Source organism: Macaca mulatta, chromosome 20, assembly GCF_049350105.2.
Source record: "Macaca mulatta isolate MMU2019108-1 chromosome 20, T2T-MMU8v2.0, whole genome shotgun sequence".
Classification (NCBI taxonomy): Eukaryota; Metazoa; Chordata; class Mammalia; order Primates; family Cercopithecidae; genus Macaca; species Macaca mulatta.
In genome coordinates, this window is record NC_133425.1 from 63,748,221 (window position 1) to 63,768,697 (window position 20,477).

General features: G+C 41.0%; 1 protein-coding gene across 12 annotated transcripts in view; it reads left to right on the forward strand.

The window, feature by feature from the left end:
* The window catches only part of NFATC3 (nuclear factor of activated T cells 3), a 154,878-nt gene that overhangs the window by 88,952 nt on the left and 45,449 nt on the right, over window positions 1-20,477 (forward strand). For 10 of the 12 annotated variants that reach the window (XR_013411019.1, XR_013411018.1, XR_003725626.2 and 7 more), the window contains 4 exons: window positions 2,170-2,342; window positions 10,041-10,181; window positions 16,461-16,516; window positions 18,899-19,025. Coding sequence is in view for 5 of the 12 variants with exons in the window: in XM_015126455.3 (XP_014981941.2) it covers window positions 2,170-2,342; window positions 10,041-10,181; window positions 16,461-16,516; window positions 18,899-19,025 (497 nt within the window). In the remaining 7 variants the exon portion in view is untranslated. Of the gene's footprint in view, window positions 1-2,169; window positions 2,343-10,040; window positions 10,182-16,460; window positions 16,517-18,898; window positions 19,548-20,477 lie in introns of all 12 variants that reach the window. The other 2 variants (XR_013411022.1, XR_013411023.1) reach the window with 2 other exon arrangements.

Sequence of the window (20,477 nt, forward strand, 5' to 3'; positions counted from 1 at the left end):
TGTAATCCCAGCACTTTGGGAGGCCGAGGCGGGTGGATCACGAGGTCAGGAGATCGAGACTATCCTGGCTAACACGGTGAAACCCCGTCTCTACTAAAAATACAAAAAAAAACTAGCCGGGCGGGGTGGCGGGCGCCTGTAGTCTCAGCTACTCGGGAGGCTGAGGTGGGAGAATGGCGTGAACCCGGGAGGCGGAGCTTGCAGTGAGCCGAGATCACGCCATTGCACTCCAGCCTGGGAGACACAGCGAGACTCCGTCTCAAAAAAAAAAAAAAAAAAAAAAAGATAATTTAATACTTATTTTCATTGCTACATAAGAGTTTTTTTCTTGTTTTGTTTTGCTTGCTTTTTTGTTTTTTGTATTTAAGAGTTTTCAGATGTACTTTCTAGTACTGTTATTTCACATCTATTAGAAACTTAGCTTACTGCTAGAATGCCTTTGCTCAATACTTAATAACACAGATGATCTCTGCTATTTCCCTTGAAGACCCATGTTGACATGTTAGCATGAATAATCACTAATTTGATGTAACTTGATCAATACTGCTTTGAGCTACAGTGCAATTGTTCAATATCAGTTATATAATTTGTTATCTATAAATGGCAAATGCTTTTTTAGTTTTCAAAATTGTTGCATTTAAAAAATGTCTTCTGTGTCTTTCTGAAGATGAAAAATTTGGAGTGGTTTAATTCCTTTTGGGATTCTTCTTCTGCTTTACTGGTTGTCTTTTTTTTTTTTTTTTTTTTTTGTGGAGATGGAGTCTTGCTCTGTCGCCCAGGCTGGAGAGCAATGGCATGATCTCGGTTCACTGCACCTCTGCCTCCTGGGCTCAAGCAATTTTCCTGCCTCAGCCTCCCAAGTAGCTGGGACTACAGGCACACACCACCATGCCTGGCTAATTTTTGTATTTTAGTAGAGACAGGGTTTCACCATGTTGGTCAGGCTGGTCTTGAACTTATGACCTGAAGTAATCTGCCCACCTCAGCCTCCCAAAGTTCTGGGATTACAGGTATGAGCCAGTGCACCTGGCCGGTTCTTGTCTTGGTATCCTAGTTCTGTAATATATTGTCCTTCAAAGTGACTTCTGCAACCTCTGTGCATTGGGGTTGGAACTGTTGATAGATCCAATAAGAGGACAGATAACAAGGAATGCCTTGTTAGCAAGGTTAACTAGTATATTTGATCATAATTAGTTATCCGTTTGCTTTATTCTTCCAATATGTGAGTAACAAAGGTATTTGTAGCTTCTGTTGTTTCCTGCCACAATAGTGTGTTAAACAGTCATACTTAATAATAAAGTTAGCAGATGATGAAATGTTATACCTTAAATGCAGAACCTTCATCTTATATGTGCATTCCTTAAAAATTCAAGAATTTTAGCCTGATGGATTGTTTTTATTAATAAATACATCACTATAAAAGTCTAAATATGCTGTTAATGAATTATTTGTTGTTCTGACATAGTTACATGTATAGAATTAAAGAGTCTTTACTTTATTTCAACTGTTTAGTTCTAACACTCCGAAAATGTAATGGCTTATAGTAATCACTCTGTTATTTTGCATGATTCTTTGGGTTGACTGAGCTCAGCTGGTCCATTCACATGGTGTCAGCTGGGGTCACTTAAGTACCTGGATTCAGTGGGAGCTCAGCTGGGGTTGAACATCCAGAATGGCTAGGGTGGCTGGAGTGGTTAGGGATTGTCTGGGCCTTTCTCTGCACCATGCTAGTTGGACTTCTTACTCAGGACTCCAAGATAGCAAAAGTGGAAGTTACCAGCGTTCTTCAGTGTTAGGCTCATAACTTGCATACTGTCACTTGGCCACACTCCATTTGTCAAAGCACGTCATAGGCCAATTCTCAAGGAGAGCAGGCATAGATACTGTACGTCTTAATGGCAGGAGGATAGGCATGCAAGTACAGGAATGAAGAGAAATTACTAACCTTTGCAGACAATCTGCTATACTTAGTTTTGCACTTTTATCATACAAAAATATTTTTAATGCCTAAACTTCAGTTTAGCAGAGAATAGCAATCATACATATCTTTCTGTTTTGACCTAATTTTGGGTAGTTTTTTTCTGACAAATTAACAATTTCTGTGTAGTTGAGTTGTTTATAACCACAATTATCAATAAACAAATTAAATTTTTATATTTTTCTCTTTAGTATTGATTGTGCAGGTATTTTGAAACTCCGCAATTCAGATATAGAACTTCGAAAAGGAGAAACTGATATTGGCAGAAAGAATACTAGAGTACGACTTGTGTTTCGTGTACACATCCCACAGCCCAATGGAAAAGTCCTTTCTCTGCAGATAGCCTCTATACCCGTTGAGTGCTGTAAGTGAGCTTTTGATGATGTTTTAAGATCTTATTTATAATAGCTTATTTTCTGTTTTACTTATAATGTAATGTATGTGTCTGAAGTGTAGGCTGAGGCATACAGTCTGGGTTGCTGGTTTGATTTTCTCATGTGGAAATGAGCTAACATGTTTGGGTGGAAGAGTACTGATCTTGGAATTAGAAAATGGTTTCTCATGATAGTTTGACTATGTAGCTCTGTAAACTATAGACAAACTCTATTGGCCACAGATTTCTTATCTGTAAATGAGAATGGGGGCTTGATGCCATCTAAGGACCAAATCATGAAGCTATGATTCAGATGCTTTAAGTATCACTTGATCATCTTCATTTCATTAAAATGTCAGCCTTCATGCTAGGAGGTGCTTAACCTCTGTAAGCTGACACTTTAGCTGTATAAGACTTAACAGAGCTTTTGTTCAAATTATTTACAACATCCGATTGAGATAGTGAATGTTTTTTCCTGACATATACAAAAGCCAGATATAAGAAAAGACCCTGGAACCTGACGTGTACTCAATCCTGGGGAACTGTGGACCTTGGGCAGGTTAGCTGGTATGACTTGAAATATTGAGACTAGTACTTAGATCTTTAGGACATAATTTAGATGATTCTGATTCCATGTTTTATTTGCATAGGAGGAAACAGGCACAAGTATCTCTAGTACTCATTCAAGGTTATTTGCTTTTTGGTGATAGAGCTGTCCTGCCTAGAAAACAGGTTTTCTTATACTCTTTTGGTTATATAATAATGCTTTATTTCTGTTAACCATATGTATTTTTTTTTTTTTTTTTTGAGACGGAGTTTTGCTCTTCTCACCCTGATTGGAGTGCAGTGGTGTGATCTTGGCTCACTGCAACCTCCACCTCCTAGGTTCGAGCAATTCTCCTGCCTCAGCCTCCCAAGTAGCTGGGATTACAAGCACCCACCACCACATCTGGCTAAGTTTTTGTATTTTTAGTAGAGACAGAGTTTCGTCATGTTGGCCAGGCTGGTCTGGAAATCCTGACCTCAGGTGATCCACCTGCCTCGGCCTCCCAATGTGCAGGGATTACAGGCGTGAGCCACCGCGCTTGGCCAAACACATGTATTCTTTTTTTGGGGTGAGGGGGTTGGGTGTTTTTCGAGATGGAGTCTCACTCTCTTGCCTAGCCTGGAATGTGGTGGTGCAATCTCAGCTCACTGCATCCTCCACCTCCAGGGTTCAAGCGTTTCTCCTGCCTCAGCCTCCTGAGTAGCTGAGACTACAGGGGCATGCCACCATACCCGGCAAATTTTTGTGTTTTTAGTAGAGATGGGGTTTCACCATGTTGGCCAGGCTGGTCTTGAGCTTATGACCTGAAGTAATCTGCCCACCTCAGCCTCCCAAAGTTCTGGGATTACAGGTATGAGCCACTGCACCCAGCTTGTATTCTTTTATTATTATTATTATTATTATTATTATTATTTTAGACAGAGCCTTACTCTTTCAACCAGGCTTGAGTGCAATGGCACGATCTCGGCTCACTGCAACTTCTACCTCCCGTGTTCAAGCGATTCTCCTGCCTCAGTCTCCTGAGTAGTTGAGATTACAGGCGTGTGCCACCACGCTCAGCTAATTTTTGTATTTTTAGTAGAGATGGGGTTTCACCATATTGGCCAGGCTGGTCTTGAACTCCTGACTTCGTGATTTGCCCACCTTGCCCTCCCAAAGTGCTGAGATTACAGGTGTGAGCCACCGGACCTAGCCCTGTATTCTTAATTTGGGGCCACATCTGCTATAAAATCTTTCATGCCTTCTTTTGCTGTTTGCTGAATTGGAGTGATATTTTATCATTTGCCAGTTGACTGTGGGAATCACTGAGTAAATCTGTGGTGAATTAGCTGTAGAACTAATTTTTGTATTTTTAAAATTAAAAGTATTCTTTGTATAGATAGGGTCTCACTGCGTTTCTCAAACTGGTCTTGAAATCCTGAGCACAAGTCATCCTCCCATCTCAGCCTCCCAAATTTCTGGGATTATAGGCATGAGCTACCACTTTCAGCCTATATTAACTTTTTAATGGCTAATATAGGTATATGCTGCAAAATTCAAAAATATAGGGTACAAGATAAATTTCCAAGTCAACCAGTTCTCTTTCTTAGAAACAGCTACCATTGCCAGCTTCTTAATTATCCTGCCAGAGTGTTCTATGCCCATGTAAGCATAGATCACTCTATTTTTAAAGCAAAGTTATTCATTCATTTATTTGAGACAGGGTCTCACTCTTTTGCCCAGGCTGGAGTGCAATGGCATGATCTCGGTTCACTGCAGCCTTTGCCTCCCAGGCTCAAGCAGTCCTCCCACCTCAGCCTCCCAAGTAGCTGGGACTGCAGGCACAAGCCACCACAACTGACTAAGTTTTGCACTTTTCCCCATGTTGCCCAGGTTGATCTTGAACTCCTGGACTTAAGTAATCTGCCCACCTTGGCCTTTCAAAGTGCTGGGATTACAGGTATGAGCCACCATGCCGGGCTGGCAAAGTAATATAAATTAAGTTCATAGAGTAGTTTGAGTGTTTAAGATGAAGTTACGCTAAAACAATTCTTTTTTTTTTTTTTCTTTTTTTAAAAATAAAATTGGCCAGTCGCTGTGGCTCATGACTGTAGTCCCAGTACTTTGGGAGGCCAAGGTGGGTGGATCACCTGAGGTCAGGAGTTCGAGACCAGCCTGGCCAACATGGTGAAACCCCATCTCTACTAAAAATACAAAAATTAGCTGGGTGTGGTGGCACATGCCTGTAATCCCAGCTACTCCAGAGGCTGAGAGAGGAGAATCACTTGAACCCGGGAGGCGGAGGTTGCAGTGAGCCGAGATCACGCCATTGCACTACAGATTGGGCAACAAGAGCGAAACTCCATCTCAAAAAACAAGAAAGGAAATGGATGGAGTGGGGAGAAAAGTGGGATGTAGAGAAATTCTAGGAGCACCACTGCACTCCAGCCTGGGCGACAGAGTGAGACTCCATCTCAAAAATAAATAATAAAAAATAAAAATAAAATTAGCATGTGATTATTGAGAATATAGAAAATGCAAAATGGGGCTGGGCATGGTGTGACGCCTGTAATCCCAGCACTTTGGGAGGCCAAGTTGGGCAGATCACGAGGTCAAGAGATCAAGACCATCCTGGCCAACACGGTGAAACCCCATCTCTACTAAAAATGCAAAACTTAAATGGGCGTGGTGACATGTGCCTGTAGTCCCAGCTACTCGGGAGGCTGAGGCAGAGGAATCGCTTGAATCTGGGAGGCAGAGGTTGCTATGAGCTGAGATCATGCCATTGTACTCCACCCTGGCAACAGAATGAGATTCCGTCTCAAAAAAAAAAAAAAAAAAGAGAAAATTCAAAATGGTACAAAGAATAGTATAATATTAAATAATTTTGTAATATTACTATTTTTATATAGTCAGTATTAACCTTTTCTGGCTCTTTTTTTTTTTTTTTTGAGATGGAGTCTCCCTGTGTGATCCAGGCTGGAGTGCAGTGGCGCAATCTCAGCTGACTGCAACCTCTGCCTCCCAGGTTTAAGTAATTCTTGTGCCTCAGCCTCCCAAGTAACTGGGATTACCGGCCACCACACACAGCTGATTTTTGTATTTTTAGTAGAGATGGGGTTTTACTATGTTGGTCACGCTGGTCTTGAACTCCTGACTTCAAGTAATCTGCCCACCTCAGCCTTCCAAAGGGTTGGGATTACAGGCGTAATCCCACTAGGCCCAGCCTGGATTTTCTTTTATTGTATTTGTATGTCTTTTTATAAATACACATACACACACAATGTTTTTTAATTGGCCTTATCTGATACAGTTTTATATCTTGTTTTGCAGTTTTCACTTATACTATCATAGACATTTTCTTCTGTTATTAAATATTAAGTATTATTTAAATGTTATTAAATAATAAATATTCTTCAAAAATATCTTCACCACACGAGTAGTTTTTTGGCATGTTTATGCCATCTGTTGAACAGATTTTTATTTTCTTTTGAGATGGAGATTTGCTCTGTCACCCAGGCTAGAGTACCGTGGCACAATCTCAGCTCACTGCAGCCTCCGCCTCGTGGGTTCAAACAATTCACCCTGCCTCAACCTTCCGAGTAGCTGTGATTGCAGGTGCCTGCCACTACGCCTGGCTAATTTTTGTATTTTTCAGTAGAGATGGGGTTTCACCATGTTGGCCAGGTTGGTCTTGAACTCCTGACCTCAGATGATCTGCCGGCCTTGGCCTCCTAAAGTGCTGGGATTACAGGTGTGAGCCAACACAACCAGCCTGAACACACTTTTGCTGTTACTTAGAATGTACCTGTAATCAGTGTTTGTTTTCAGGCCCCTTCTCCATGACCTATTTAGAACAGTAGAGACATGAGTATTTTCTGAGATCTAGGTTGGTGCTTGGTACATCCCAAGTAATAGTTAATCCTAAATCCCATACCTATCTTTTTTTTCTTTTCTTTTTTTTTTTCTAGAGACAGAGTCTCACTCTGTTGCCCAGGCTGGAGTGCAATGGCATGATCTTGGTTTGCTACAATCTCTGCCTTCCATGTTCAAGAGATTCTCCTGCCTCAGCCTCCCAAATAGCTGGGATTACAGGCATGCACCACCGCGCCCGACTAATTGTTTTATTTTTAAGTGAAGATGGGGTTTCACCATATTGGCCAGACTGGTCTCAAACTCCTGACCTCAGGTGATCCACTTGCCTCTGCCTTCCAAAGTGCTGGGATTACAGGCATGAGCCACTGCGCCTGGCTGCATACACATCTTTTTCTTTTCTTTTCTTTTCTTTTTTTTTTTTGTTTGAGATGGAGTCTCACTCTTTCGCCCAGGGGTGGAGTGCAGTGGCGTGATCTCTTGGCTCACTGCAACCTCCGCCTCCGGAGTTCAAGCGATTCTTCTGCTTCAGCCTCCAGAGTAGCTGGGATTACAGGCACGCACCACCACGCCTGGCTAATTTTTGTATTTTTAGTAGAGACGGGTTTTCACCGTGTTGGTCAGACTGGTCACGAACTCCTGACCTGGTGATCTGCTTGCCTCGGCCTCCCAAAGTGCTGGGATTACAGGTGTGAGCCACCACGCCTGGTCTGCATAGGCCTCTTCTATGAAATAATTGATTACAATACTCTCTTTGAATGGGGCTGGGGTCCCAATTTATGTACTTTTGTGACTAGGTATTAAGTAGTTGAGAGCTGTTGTGACCTGGGAATGGATGATTTCCTAACGGCATTGATTTTTAAATGTCCTTAAAATACTCTGCTAGCCAAACAAAACACAGCTGATCTTCAAACCCACCAGTTTTCCCACCCACATACTAGGAATAAAAATGGACCTGTTTTCCAAATGTGAAGAGATATAATCAACACTTTTAAATTTTGTTTTAATTCAGAGAGAAACCTAGGTATCTAGGTAGTTGGCAAGGAGAAACCATTAGAGGCCAGGTGTGCCAACTCACACCTGTAATCCCAACTCTTTGGGAGGCATAGGCAGGAGTACTGCTTATGTCCAGAAGGACAGCTTGAGCCCAGGAGTTGAGCCAGCCTGAGTAACATAATAAGACCCTGTCTCTACAAAAAAAATTTTTTTTTAGTTGTGTGTGGTAATTCATTCCTGTAGTCCCAGCTCCTAGGGAGGGTGAAATCTGAGGATCACTTGAGCACAAAAGATTGAGGTGGCAGAGCTGTGATCACGCCACTGCACTTCATCCTGGGTGACAGCGGATGACCCTTTCTGAAATCTAACAAACAAAAACAACCGTTAGAGAACCTACACAATGAAAATAAGTATAATCTACAATTTGAAACTCAAGCAATTAAAAGAAAGAAATGGGCCGGGTGCGGTGGCTCAAGCCTGTAATCCCAGCACTTTGGGAGGCTGAGACGGGCGGATCACGAGGTCAGGAGATCGAGACCATCCTGGCTAACACGGTGAAACCCCGTCTCTACTAAAAAATACAAAAAAACTAGCAGGGCGAGGTGGCAGGCGCCTGTAGTCCCAGCTACTCGGGAGGCTGAGGCAGGAGAATGGCGTAAACCCGGAAGGCGGAGCTTGCAGTGAACTGAGATCTGGCCACTGCACTCCAGCCTGGGCGACAGAGCGAGACTCTGTCTCAAAAAAAAAAAAAAAGAAAGAAAAAAATGCCAGAAATAGGATCTCCAGAAAATGTAGCAACTTGGAACCAGTCATTATCAGAGAAAGGTGGCACCATAAATGCTGTTTATAAAAGTTGATATTGTAAATAGCTGGACACACTGGCTCACACCTGTAATCCCAGCACTTTGGGAGGCCAACATGGGAGGATCACTTGAGCCCAGGAATTCGAGAACAGCTTGGGCAACAAAGTGAGACCCTGTCTCTACAAAAATAAAAATTTAAAAATTGGCTAGGCACGATGGCACATGCTTGTAGTCCCGGCTACTTGGGAGGCTGAGGTGAGAGGATTACTTGAGCCCAGGAGTTTGATGCTTCGGTAAACTGTGATCATGCTACACTGGGCAATAAATAACCTGGGCAGCAGAGCAAGACTCTGTCTCTAAAAAAATAAAAATACAGGCTGGGCGCAGTGGCTCACGCCTGTAATCCCAGCACTTTGGGAGGCTGAGGTGGGCAGATCACCTGAGGCCAGGAGTTTGAGACCAGCCTGACCAACATGGTGAAACCCCGTCTCTACTAAAAATACAAAAATTAGCTAGGCATGGTGGCACGTGCCTGTTATGCCAGCCACTCAGGAGACTGAGGCAGGAGATTCGCTTGAACTCCGGAGGCAGAGGTTGCCATGAACTGAGATTGCGCCACTGCACTCCAGCCTGGGCGAGAGAGCGAGACTCCGTCTCAAAAAATAAATAAATAAAATTTAAAAAATGAATTTAAAAAGAAAGGCTTACTTGGTGTTTGTCCGCTAGTAGTTCCCTAGAACTTGTCTTCTCTTCATTGCATGCAATATAATTTTACATCTTTGAACTTAACATACTTTTTATAATTAGATTTATAGATTTTAATGGATAGTTGTTGCATGGAAGAAACATATTAAACATTTAAGCAAAAAAGAGAAAAGCAGATGAGGTAAATGTGTTGGAGTCAGTATGAAGTTGGAGATATTAATGAAGTTTTATTAGTTTCTTTATAGTTGTAGTCTAAGAAAATAATTGGCTGGGTGTGGTGGCTCAGGCCTATAATGCCAGCACTTTGGGAGGCCAAGGCAGGAGGACTGTTTGAAGCCAGGAGTTTGAGACCAGGCTGGGCAACAAAGTGAGACCATGTTGCTGTTTAAAAAAAAAAAAAAATTGGCTGGGCACAGTGGCGTGCATCTGTAATCCTAGCTACTTGGGAGGCTGAGATGGGAGCATCACTTGAGCCCAGGAATTGGAGGCTGCAGGGAGCTATGATCACGTCACCGTGCTCCAGTTTGGGCAACAGAGTGAGACCCTGTCTTAAATAAATAAATATACTTAGAAATCACATTAATATATCTATTTTGTTTTATAAACAACTTAGTTCTTTTAGTGTGTTGTGTTACCATTGTCTTGAATTTTAAAAGTCTGAATGAGTTAATCCCAAAATTTGCTTCTCTTTATTTTCTTTTTGTAGCTTGAGTTTGTCATTTGTGTATGAAAGATTTTTAACTAATATTTTGTTTTTTCTCAACTCTTTAAAAAAATTCAAAACAGCCCAGCGGTCTGCTCAAGAACTTCCTCATATTGAGAAGTACAGTATCAACAGTTGTTCTGTAAATGGAGGTCATGAAATGATTGTGACTGGATCTAATTTTCTTCCAGAATCCAAAATCATTTTTCTTGAAAAAGGACAAGGTAAGTAATATATGAGTTGATTGACTTCAAACTAAGGGGCAAAGGGTAAAATAAATTATTTAGATGTTTCAGTAACAAAAATTACAAAGTAGTTTTCATAAAGCTATGGGTGTCATTTTGCACTAGAGTCTATTTTAAACCAAATATTTATTAAATTTTCATATAAATGTTAAATTATCTTTAAGGAGCTGGGCATGGTGGCACATGCCTATAGTTCCAGCTACTCAGGCTGAGGCAGGAGGATCACTTGAGCCCAGAAGTTCTAGGTTACAGTGAGCTCTGATTGTGCCACTTCACTCCTTAGCCTGGGCAACAAAGTGAAACCTGGTTTCTAAATAATAATATAATAATAGTAATTTAAGATGTCTGAAAAGTAGAATTCCCCCAGCAACTCTACTCCTAGGTATATACTTGAAAGGGTTAGAAATACATGTCCATCCATGAACTTACAGACAAGTATTTATAGCAACTTTATTTATAATTGCCAAAAAAAATGTAAACAACCTAAATGCTCACCAACCGATAAATGGGTAAACAAAATGTGATATATCCACACAGTGGAATATTATTTAGTCATAAAAATTAATGAAGTACTCATACATGCTACAGCATGGATAAACCCTGAAAATAGACTCAGAGAAGGAAGCTAGCACAAAAGGACACATAGTATATGACCCCATTTATATCAAATGTCCAGTATAGGCAATCCAGAAACCAAAAGTAGATTACTGGTTACCAGTGGTTGGAGGAAGTTGTTAGTGGTGAGTGACTGCTGATGGGAACTGGGTTTCCTTTTGGAGTGATGGAAATGTTCTGGAATTAGTGGTGATGATTGTACTGCTCTTTGAATATCCCCCAACCCTCTGAGTTGTATACTTTAAAAGGATAGATTTTGTAGTATTTGAATTATACCTCAATTATTTTTAAAGTAGAAGAATTCAATATTTATCAGGGTGTTTGATTTTTTCTTTTTTTTTTTTGAGAGGGAGTCTTGCTCTGTTTCCCAGGCTTGCAGTGCAGTGGCACGATCTCGGCTCACCGCAAGCTCCGCCTCCTGGGTTCACGCCATTCTCCTGCCTCAGTCTCCCAAGTAGCTGGGACTACAGGTGCCCACCACCACGGCCCGGCCAATTTTTTGTATTTTTAGTAGAGACGGGGTTTCACTGTGTTAGCCAGGCTGGTCTCAATGTCCTGACCTCGTGATCCGCCCATCTTGGCCTCCCAAAGTGCTGGGATTACAGGCGTGAGCCACCGTGCCCGGCCTTGATTTTATTCTTTCTTGTGCATATTTAAAACACTTTTACGTCAGTTATTTCCTCTCAGTTTTAAAAACATTTAGAGCTTATGAAAGACTTTTTTTTTGAGACAGTGACTTGTTCTGTCACCTAGGCTGGAATGCAATGGCACAATCTTGGCTGACTGCAACCTCCGCCTCCTAGGTTAAAGCGATTCTCCTGCCTCAGCCTCCTGAGTAGCTGGGATTACAGGCATGTGCCACCACACCTGGCTAATTTTTGTATTTTTGGTAGACATGGGGTTTTGCCATGTTGACCAGCCTGGTTCTTGAACTCTTGACCTCGAGTGATCTGCCCACACCCTCCCAAAGTGCTAAGATCTACGTGCCAGTCATGAAACACTATTTTTATAAGAGTAATATAACAAATACTTAAACCTACTGCCAAGTTTAAGAAATACATTTACCTTTGAAGGCCTCTGGGTCCCCCTTCTCAAATGGAACCGCCACCCAAATCGACCCTTGCTTTTCTTTTTTTTGAAATGGAGCCTTACTCTGTCACCCAGGCTGGAGTGCAGTGGGACTTTCTCAGCTCACTGCAGCCTCCTTCTCCCACGTTCAAGCGATTCTCCTGCCTCAGCCTCCCGAGTAGCTGGGATTACAGGTGCCCAAAAAGTGGAAACAACGTAAATGCTCACATCTTTTTTTTTTTCCCCCTGTTTTTGGGCTTTGTACAATATTGCCTGTATTCTTGAAAAATTGTATTTTCAGAGGTCTTAATGTTTTAAGACTGATCCATGTAACTGAAGACCTTTCACTACTATAAAGTTTTTCATTGTATGAATGTACCACAGTTTATTATCGTTTCTCTTACTAGATATTTGGATATTGTCCAGTTTTTGACACTGCTGTACCTGGTAAACATAGGCAAGAATATTAATATTCTTAAATTTTGTTAATCCAGTAGGGGTGAAATGGTATCTTGAAGTTTGGGTTTGAATTTCCCTGATAGCTGTTGAGGTTGTTATGGACCATTCATATTCATTTGCTGTGCAATAACTGTGTCCTTGCCTATTTTCTCCATTGGATCATTTTTCATTTTCTTAGTGACTTAAGGAATTCTTTATATATTCTGGATAGCAGAGTGAATTGGGGGAAGTGCCTCATCTTTTCCCATTCCTTAACAGCATTTGTGTTGGGTACTCTCATATTCCCTTGCACATGTGACAGAGCTCACCTCCAAAACCTTCTGGACAGGGAACTGTCTTTGTGGGGAGCCATTAACTTGTGATATATTTCTATTCGTGGTTGCAGGACTAGTCAGATTTGTTTCTTCCTGAGTTTGTTCTGGTCATGTATATCTTTCTTTCTTTTCTTTCTTAATTTTGATACAGAGTTTCACTCATGTTTCCCAGGCTGCAGTGCCGTGGTGCAGTCTTGGCTCACTGCAACCTCTGCCTCCCGGGTTCAAGTGATTCTCCTGCCTCTGTCTGCCAAGTAGCTGGGATTACAGGTGCCCGCTACCATGCCCATCTAACTTTTGTATTTTTTTAGTAGAGATGGGGTTTCATCATGTTGGCCAGGTTGGTCTCGAACTCCTGATCTCAGGTGATGCGCCCATCTTGGCCTCCCAAAGTGTTCAGATTACAGGTGTGAGCCTTTGTGCCCGCCTGGTCATATATATTTTTCTAGGACTTTATTCCTTTCCCCTACGTTTTCAAATATGTTGATATTAATTAGCTCACAGTATTCTCTTTTTGCATCTGGAGTTATATCCCCCATTCTTTTATTCCTGCTATTTATTTATGCCATTTCTGGATTTTTAACCAGTCTTTCCATAGTTCTTGGCTTTATCAAACCTTTCAGTGTGCCTTTCTGTTTCACTGATTTCTGTATTTAACTTCTTTTCACTTTTTTTTGTTTATTATGTTTTTTCTTAATTAAAATTTTAATATCAGTTTTCATTCTTTTATCTTTTTAAAACTTAAGTATTAAAGGCTATACTGTGCCCCCATCACCTCTCTTTTATAATTTCTCTATCTTTTTCTACTGGATCCTTCTTTTTGGAGTTTAATTATGTTTCTGTCTTCTCATCCTAAACATTCCCTTTCTCTTAAATCTGTCATCCTCTTAAGCTTTTGTTTCATTTCTCTATCGCTTAGCATCCACCCTCTCAAAAAAGTAGTGTCATTTGCTTTCATTTCCTTACCTGCTACTCTTTAATCTTTTGTCTTTCACTTCATTGAAATCATAATCGCCTAAAAATTTGACAGCCAGCTACTTCCTCTCCTTCTTAACACTTTTCCCCCTTGACTTTGTTGTTATCTGGTTCTCACACATCTTTATTCTTGTTCGTCTTTTTATGTGAATTTTTCTGGCTCTTAAATATAGATATTTTCTAAGGTTTTATATTAATGTTTCTTCTCATTATCTTTCTTCTTTTTGATAAATTTTATTAGCTCCCAAATCTCTCTCTGTAGCAACATGTTTCTCTTAAATTTTAACCTGAAATTTAAAGTACCCACTAGATATTGCTTTATAAATGTCTCACTGAGACTTAAAATATGAAAACATACCTGACTTCACAAACTAGTTTATCTCTCTGGGTTTCTTAACTTGATTAATAATAGCATCTTCTCTTTGAGCTGGAAAGTATGTGGCTGTCTTCTTCTCCTTTAAAATTCATTTCCTTTCAACCCTGACCCATACCCTGCCTGTCTTCAAAAAACATCAGTTCTGTTTCATCATTTATTAATTCATCAATTATTTATGAAGCATTGCTATGTGATATAGACACTAGTCTAGACATTGGGGATATAATGTTGAATACAACCTTCAGGTTGCGTGCTCTGATAGAGCTTACGTTCTAGTGGGGAAGCACTTATAAACAAATAAATGAACAAGATTATTCCAGGTAAAACTGTATGAAGTAAGAGGGTAGAGTGATAGAGACTGAATTGTGAACTGTTTTTATCAAGTCATCAAGGAGTGTCTTTCTGTAGGTGTCACGTTTTACGTGAATAAGGAGCATGAGAAAGAGACGGTGTCTCAGAGCCGTCCCTTCCTTTCCACTCTAAAAATTCATCTGTGCCTGACTTAATAGGTATTATTGAATTCATTTATTTGACCCAGAGCTTCACATTTAAGAACTTTTGATTGAAGTTGAATCATGTTAAATGGTGACAGTTACTGGCTTTAGAGGAGATTGCAGTTGTAAACATGTAACTCCCATTTTAAAAGCACCTTCAGCAATCCCCTTCATTTTCTAGGCTCCTTATTATGGCATTCAGGCCGTAATCTGCTGCCAGTCTTTCCAATCCTCTTTCTTACTGATCCTTGCCTCATACTTTATACAACATCACAGCTACTTGTAAGTCTCTGTATCTTAGGAGTTCTTGTCATCTTGTCTTTGCTCATGCTGTCTCTTCTGTCTATAATTTACCCTTTCCTCATATGAGTTCTTTCTCATGTTAAGTCTCAGTTCAAGAGCTCTTCCAGGAAGCCTTCCTTGTCTCACTACCCCTCCCCAAGATTAGGTTAAAGACCCTGATCCCTGTGTTCTTGGTTTATCCAGAGTGTACCTTTATTAATTATTGTACCCAACACATTTTATTATAATGAACTGTTTGCATTTGCCTTTCATCCACAGGCTGAAGGCAGAGCATCCTGTCTCAGTTATGTCAGTAACACAAAGTGGCACATAAGGATCCAGCAAATGATTGCTGAACTGAGCTATAATTCTAAGTAGGTGTAGCACTTGCCTGTAGTATCTCTTGTGCAGCAGAAGTAGCCACTTTCTAATTACTGGACTGGAAAGTGATGGTTACAACCTGGAAAGCATTTGATGAAATCTCTCACGATAACTTCGCAGACCAGATGAAGAAGTGCTGCAAGCTGTGTGTGGCTTAGTCACTGAGTGAATGCCCATGACACACACACAAAAAATGCTTTGGAATAATTGTACATCAGTTGGAGAGCTTTAATAGCAGATAAGGCTGTCTCCAAATGAGTAGTTCACTTGGGATGAAGAGACAGAAAATGTGTTGGCCAAATCTTCAGGTGACAGAAATCTGGAAAACCTAGGAAACATTTTTTAGGACCATCAGTATCTAAAAAATATTTTGGCAAGTCAAGGGATCCAACAAAATGAAGTCTCCCTGCTGGGAGTAAGTAATATTCCAAATGGTTGGGAGAAAAAAAACAACTCAGCTGCATAAGTGCACAGTGTGGGAACATGGCAGTAGGAAATGTATAGATACTTGGTCATATACTTAGTGTGAGAATCAGCATATGGTGCTCCCAAGAAAACTTCCCCCCCCGCACCTCAAGAAAGCTTTCATTAACAAAGACACAGCATTTCCATGTACAGTGGTTAGAGCCTCAGTCATTCTGTACCACACTTGGTCATTTCTCACGTAGGCTATTCAGTCCTGGGCCTTGTGAATTTGGAGGAGCATATTTAACCAGAGACCATGAAGTCTAAAATATTATGTAAGGAATAGGCACAGAACTGGGGATGCTAGCCAGTAGGAGAGGAGACACAAGCAGATATAACAGCTTTTCAACATCTGAAATATAATCTCACAGAGAAGCAATCAAGATTTTATTTTGTGACAGCAAGGAATAATATTTAGACTAGTTGTTGGATACCATAAAGAGACATTTCATTTATCATGAGGAACTTTCTAGCAGCAATTATTATCCAAGATGGAAAGAGTTACCTGGTGAGGAAGTGAGTTTCCTATCATTTTAGTTACACAAGCAAAAGTTGGCCACCACTTGATGGGGGTGTTCTCAGAGGGCTTTTAAACATCACTTGGGTAGATGGTTAGAATGAACTCTGTGGGATCTGCTAACCTGGGCAGCCCATGATCTTTCTCCTTATTTTTCCCCATTTGTATGCATTTACATTTTATTTTCATAATGGAAGTCAGTGGAAAAAAGATCCCCTTTGCTAATAAATTTGTGATACTACATGCATTAGATTTTGTCTGTATGCTTTCTGATATGAATTTCTTTTAACTATAAACTCTTTCTTTCAATAGATGGACGACCTCATTGGGAGGTAGAAGGGAAGATAATCAGGGAAAAATGTCAAGGGGTAAGAAATTCACCTTAATTCTTTTTTTTTTTTGAGACGGAGTGTCACTTTATCGCCCAGGCTGGAGTGCAATGGCGCGATCTCAGCTCACTGCGAGCTCCGCCTCCCGGGTTCACGCCATTCTCCTGCCTCAGCCTCCTGAGTAGCTGGGACTACAGGCGCCCGCCACCTCGCCCTGCTAGTTTTTTTGTATTTTTTAGTAGAGACGGAGTTTCATCGTGTTAGCCAGGATGGTCTCGATCTCCTGACCTCGTGATCCGCCCGTCTCAGCCTCCCAAAGTGCTGGGATTACAAGCTTGAGCCACCGCGCCCGGCCCACCTTAATTCTTAAGAAATATTTAAGACACTGAATAGAAAATTGAATAATGCTGTTTTATGGTATGGATGACTGTTTTGTATATTGATTAATAAAAAAGTAAAATTGGGCCGGGCATGAGGCTCATGCCTATAATCCCAGCACTTTGGGAGGCTGAGGCAGGAGGATTGTTTGAGCCCAGGAGTTCAAGACAAGCCTGAGCAACCCTGTGTCTACAAAAAATAAGCCATGTGTGGTAACATGCACCTGTAGTCCCGGCCACTTGGGAGGCTGACGTGGGAGGATCACCTGAGCCTGGGAGGTCAAGGCTGCAGTAAGCCATGATCATGCCACTGCACTCCAGCCTGGGTGACAGAGTGAGACCCTGTCTAAAAAAGTAAAATTTCTAGAGATGATGTTCCCCTTCCCGAGTCCAAGTGATCTCATTGTTCAGTTCCCACCTATGAGTGAGAACATGCGGTGTTTGGTTTTCTGTTCTTGTGATAGTTTGCTAAGAATGATGGTTTCCAGCTGCAAAAACAATTTCTCGAGGTTTGGAAGTAAAATACTTACCTAGTATTAAAGCAAATTAAATTAAAATTTAGAAAAGATAGCCAGTTAGTGTCTTGTTTTCTCCCGATTGCATACAGGGGAGAGAAACTAGAAATGAAAGACCATCAGAAGGTTCTCATTGAAATTATCATTAATTTCTCTGAACTCATTTAGGAATAAAAACAAATTCAATAAAGAACATATGTATAGGCCTTCATGGAGAAATAAAAAAGAGAAAGAACATATGTAGTAGGTAAAAGATAGGAGCAAGAAAGTCCTTAGGGAATTGTGTACTTAACACACTATTTCTAACCCTTCTAGGATTCTACATTGAAAGTTTTGGTCTTGTTATCGTGGTTGGAATGGAGACAGAGTATTTTCTGGGCTAGGGAATACCACTTCCTACAGTGCTTTCCAAAGATCTGGAGCAATTTAGGTTGAGGATTGCATTTGGTTTGGGGCTAAAGATTTTCACCTTGGGTTTTGTAAAATTATTTTTGATGTAGATACACGTTTTGTTTAATGCTAGTTTAGAACATTTTGGATTATTTAATTTTTTAATTTTTATTTATTTATTTTAGATGGAGTCTAGCTCTGTCATGCAGGCTGGAGTGCAGTGGTGCAGTCTCGGCTCACTGCAACCTCTGCCTCCCAAGTTCAAGTGATTCTCCTGCCTCAGACTCCTGAGTAGCTGGGACTACAGGCATGCAACATCATGCCCAGCTAATTTTTGTATTTTTAGTAGAGATGGGGTTTCAACACGTTGGCTAAGCTGGTCTCAGACTACTGACCTCAACTGATCTGCCTGCCTTAGCCTCCCAAAGTGCTGGGATTACAGGTGTGAGCTATTGTACCTGGCTCCAGTTTAGAACATTTTGAATGTAAAATTTAAGAAAAGAAATCTAAACTAGGGCCGGGTGCGGTGGCTCACGCCTGTAATCCCAGCACTTTGGGAGGCTGAGGCGGGTGGATCATGAGGTCAGCAGATGGAGACCATCCTGGCTAACATGGTGAAAACCTGTCTCTACTGAAAATACAAAAAATTAGTCGGGCAAGGTAGCGGGCGCCTGTAGTCCCAGCTGCTCGGGAGACTGAGGCAGGAGAATGGCATGAACCCGGGAGGCAGAGCTTGCAGTGAGCCGAGATCATGCCACTGCACTCCAGCCTGGGCAACAGAGCGAGACTCCATCTCAAAACAACAACAACAACAACAACAACAACAACATAGTAACATGTAATATTCAGTAGAGCAAAACATCTTACTACGTAGTATGTAAGACTTTTTACTTCTGCTACAACCAGAAACCCAGTTGGGTGAGTAAAAAGCAGTTTCTCTTTTATTGATTAAAGGTCTTAATCTCTTTCAAGACTGAAGTATCCCTATAGTAAATTTCCAGATGATGTATATGACTAGCTGATGTGCAGAATTATCTATGCTGGAGCCTTGTAGTTAAGACTCATGAGTTGTGATGTGTTTAACAGGTGCATTTCATTTTTAGTTCTGAGTGTAACACAATCTTGCTTTCCATCCTTAGGCTCACATTGTCCTTGAAGTTCCTCCATATCATAACCCAGCAGTTACAGCTGCAGTGCAGGTGCACTTTTATCTTTGCAATGGCAAGAGGAAAAAAAGCCAGTCTCAACGTTTTACTTACACACCAGGTACGAGGAGGAGTCATGATGGTTTACTATAGAGCTTTCTTTCCTAATGAATAAAAAGTTATTTAATGAATCCTATATTAGAATGTTTAAGGTAGAGTGCTTATAAACAATGAAAACACCAACAGATGCTCATTCTAAAGTTTTGTTGACTTTAAATATTATATGTGGTCTCAGTTGTTATTTTGTAATGATATATTATAAGGAAATTAGAAGATGAATGATAGTTTTAAAGTCTTTTTTTCAGAATTTTTATCAAAAATTCCCAGCATTACAGAGGGGCAGGTGTTTGTGAGTATGTGTGTGTTCCTGGGTCATGAACTCCCCTTGTACCCTTAGCACCATAAAAAGACAGTGTGGCCAGACGCAGTGGCTCATGCCTGTAATCCCAGCACTTTGGGAGGCCGAGGCGGGAGGATCACCTGAGGTCGGGAGTTCAAGACCAGCCTGACCAACATGGAGAAACTGCCCCTTTACTAAAAATACAAAATTAGCCAGGCGTGGTGGTGCAAGCCTGTAATCCCAGCTACTCAGGAGACTGAGGCAGGAGAATTGCTTGAACCCGGGAGTGGAGGTTGCAGAGAGCCGAGACTGCGTCATTGTACTCCAGCCTGGGAAACAAGAGCGAAACTCTGTCACACACACACACACACACAAAATGAGCTTTAACAGAAAGGTAACATGATGAGACTTGTGTTTCAAAAGCCATTTTCCCCATATTTCTTTTCTTTATAAAGTGTCAAGAACCAGTTTAATCTTTTCTGAAATTAGTGACTGAGGAGTGAGATTTACATGCGGTAAGTCGAAGAAGGTGATTCAAACACCAAGAGTGTTTTGAATATACAGACAGAACATCAGTGACAATAAAGAATATCAGGTTTTGGGGAAAGATGAGAGGGGATAGGATTTAAAATGGGCCTTAGAGGGGAGAAGGAACAGAAGGGAAAATAAAAAAGATGGATTGAGATGGATGTAGATGAAGAAAGTTTGTAGATTTAGTAATGGAGAGTTTAAGGAGCTTCCATATGATAGCTTTAGGTTTTTTCCCACAAAAAATGACAGGAAGTATCCTATTGTGAGCAGAGGGAAGTTTGGGTGATTTCACAGTTGGACAATCATGGAGAATGTTTGAAATTGTTTTTGTAAAGAGAGAGAAAGTTCTCTACAGAAACCTGGTAGCATTCTAGACTTGATTGAAGGTTGATGTTGATCATCAATTTACAGATACTATTGTAATTAATCCTATAATTAGGGGTTTAATTTTTTTTTTTTTTTTTTGAGACGGAGTCTTACCCTGTTGCTCTGGCTTGAGTGCAGTGCAACCTCTGCCTCCCAGGTTCAAGTTCAAATGATTTTCCTGCCTCAGCCTCCCAAGTAGCTGGGATTACAGGCACCCTGGCTGATTTTTGTATTTTTAGTAGAGACGGGGTTTCACCATGTTGGCCAGGCTGGTCT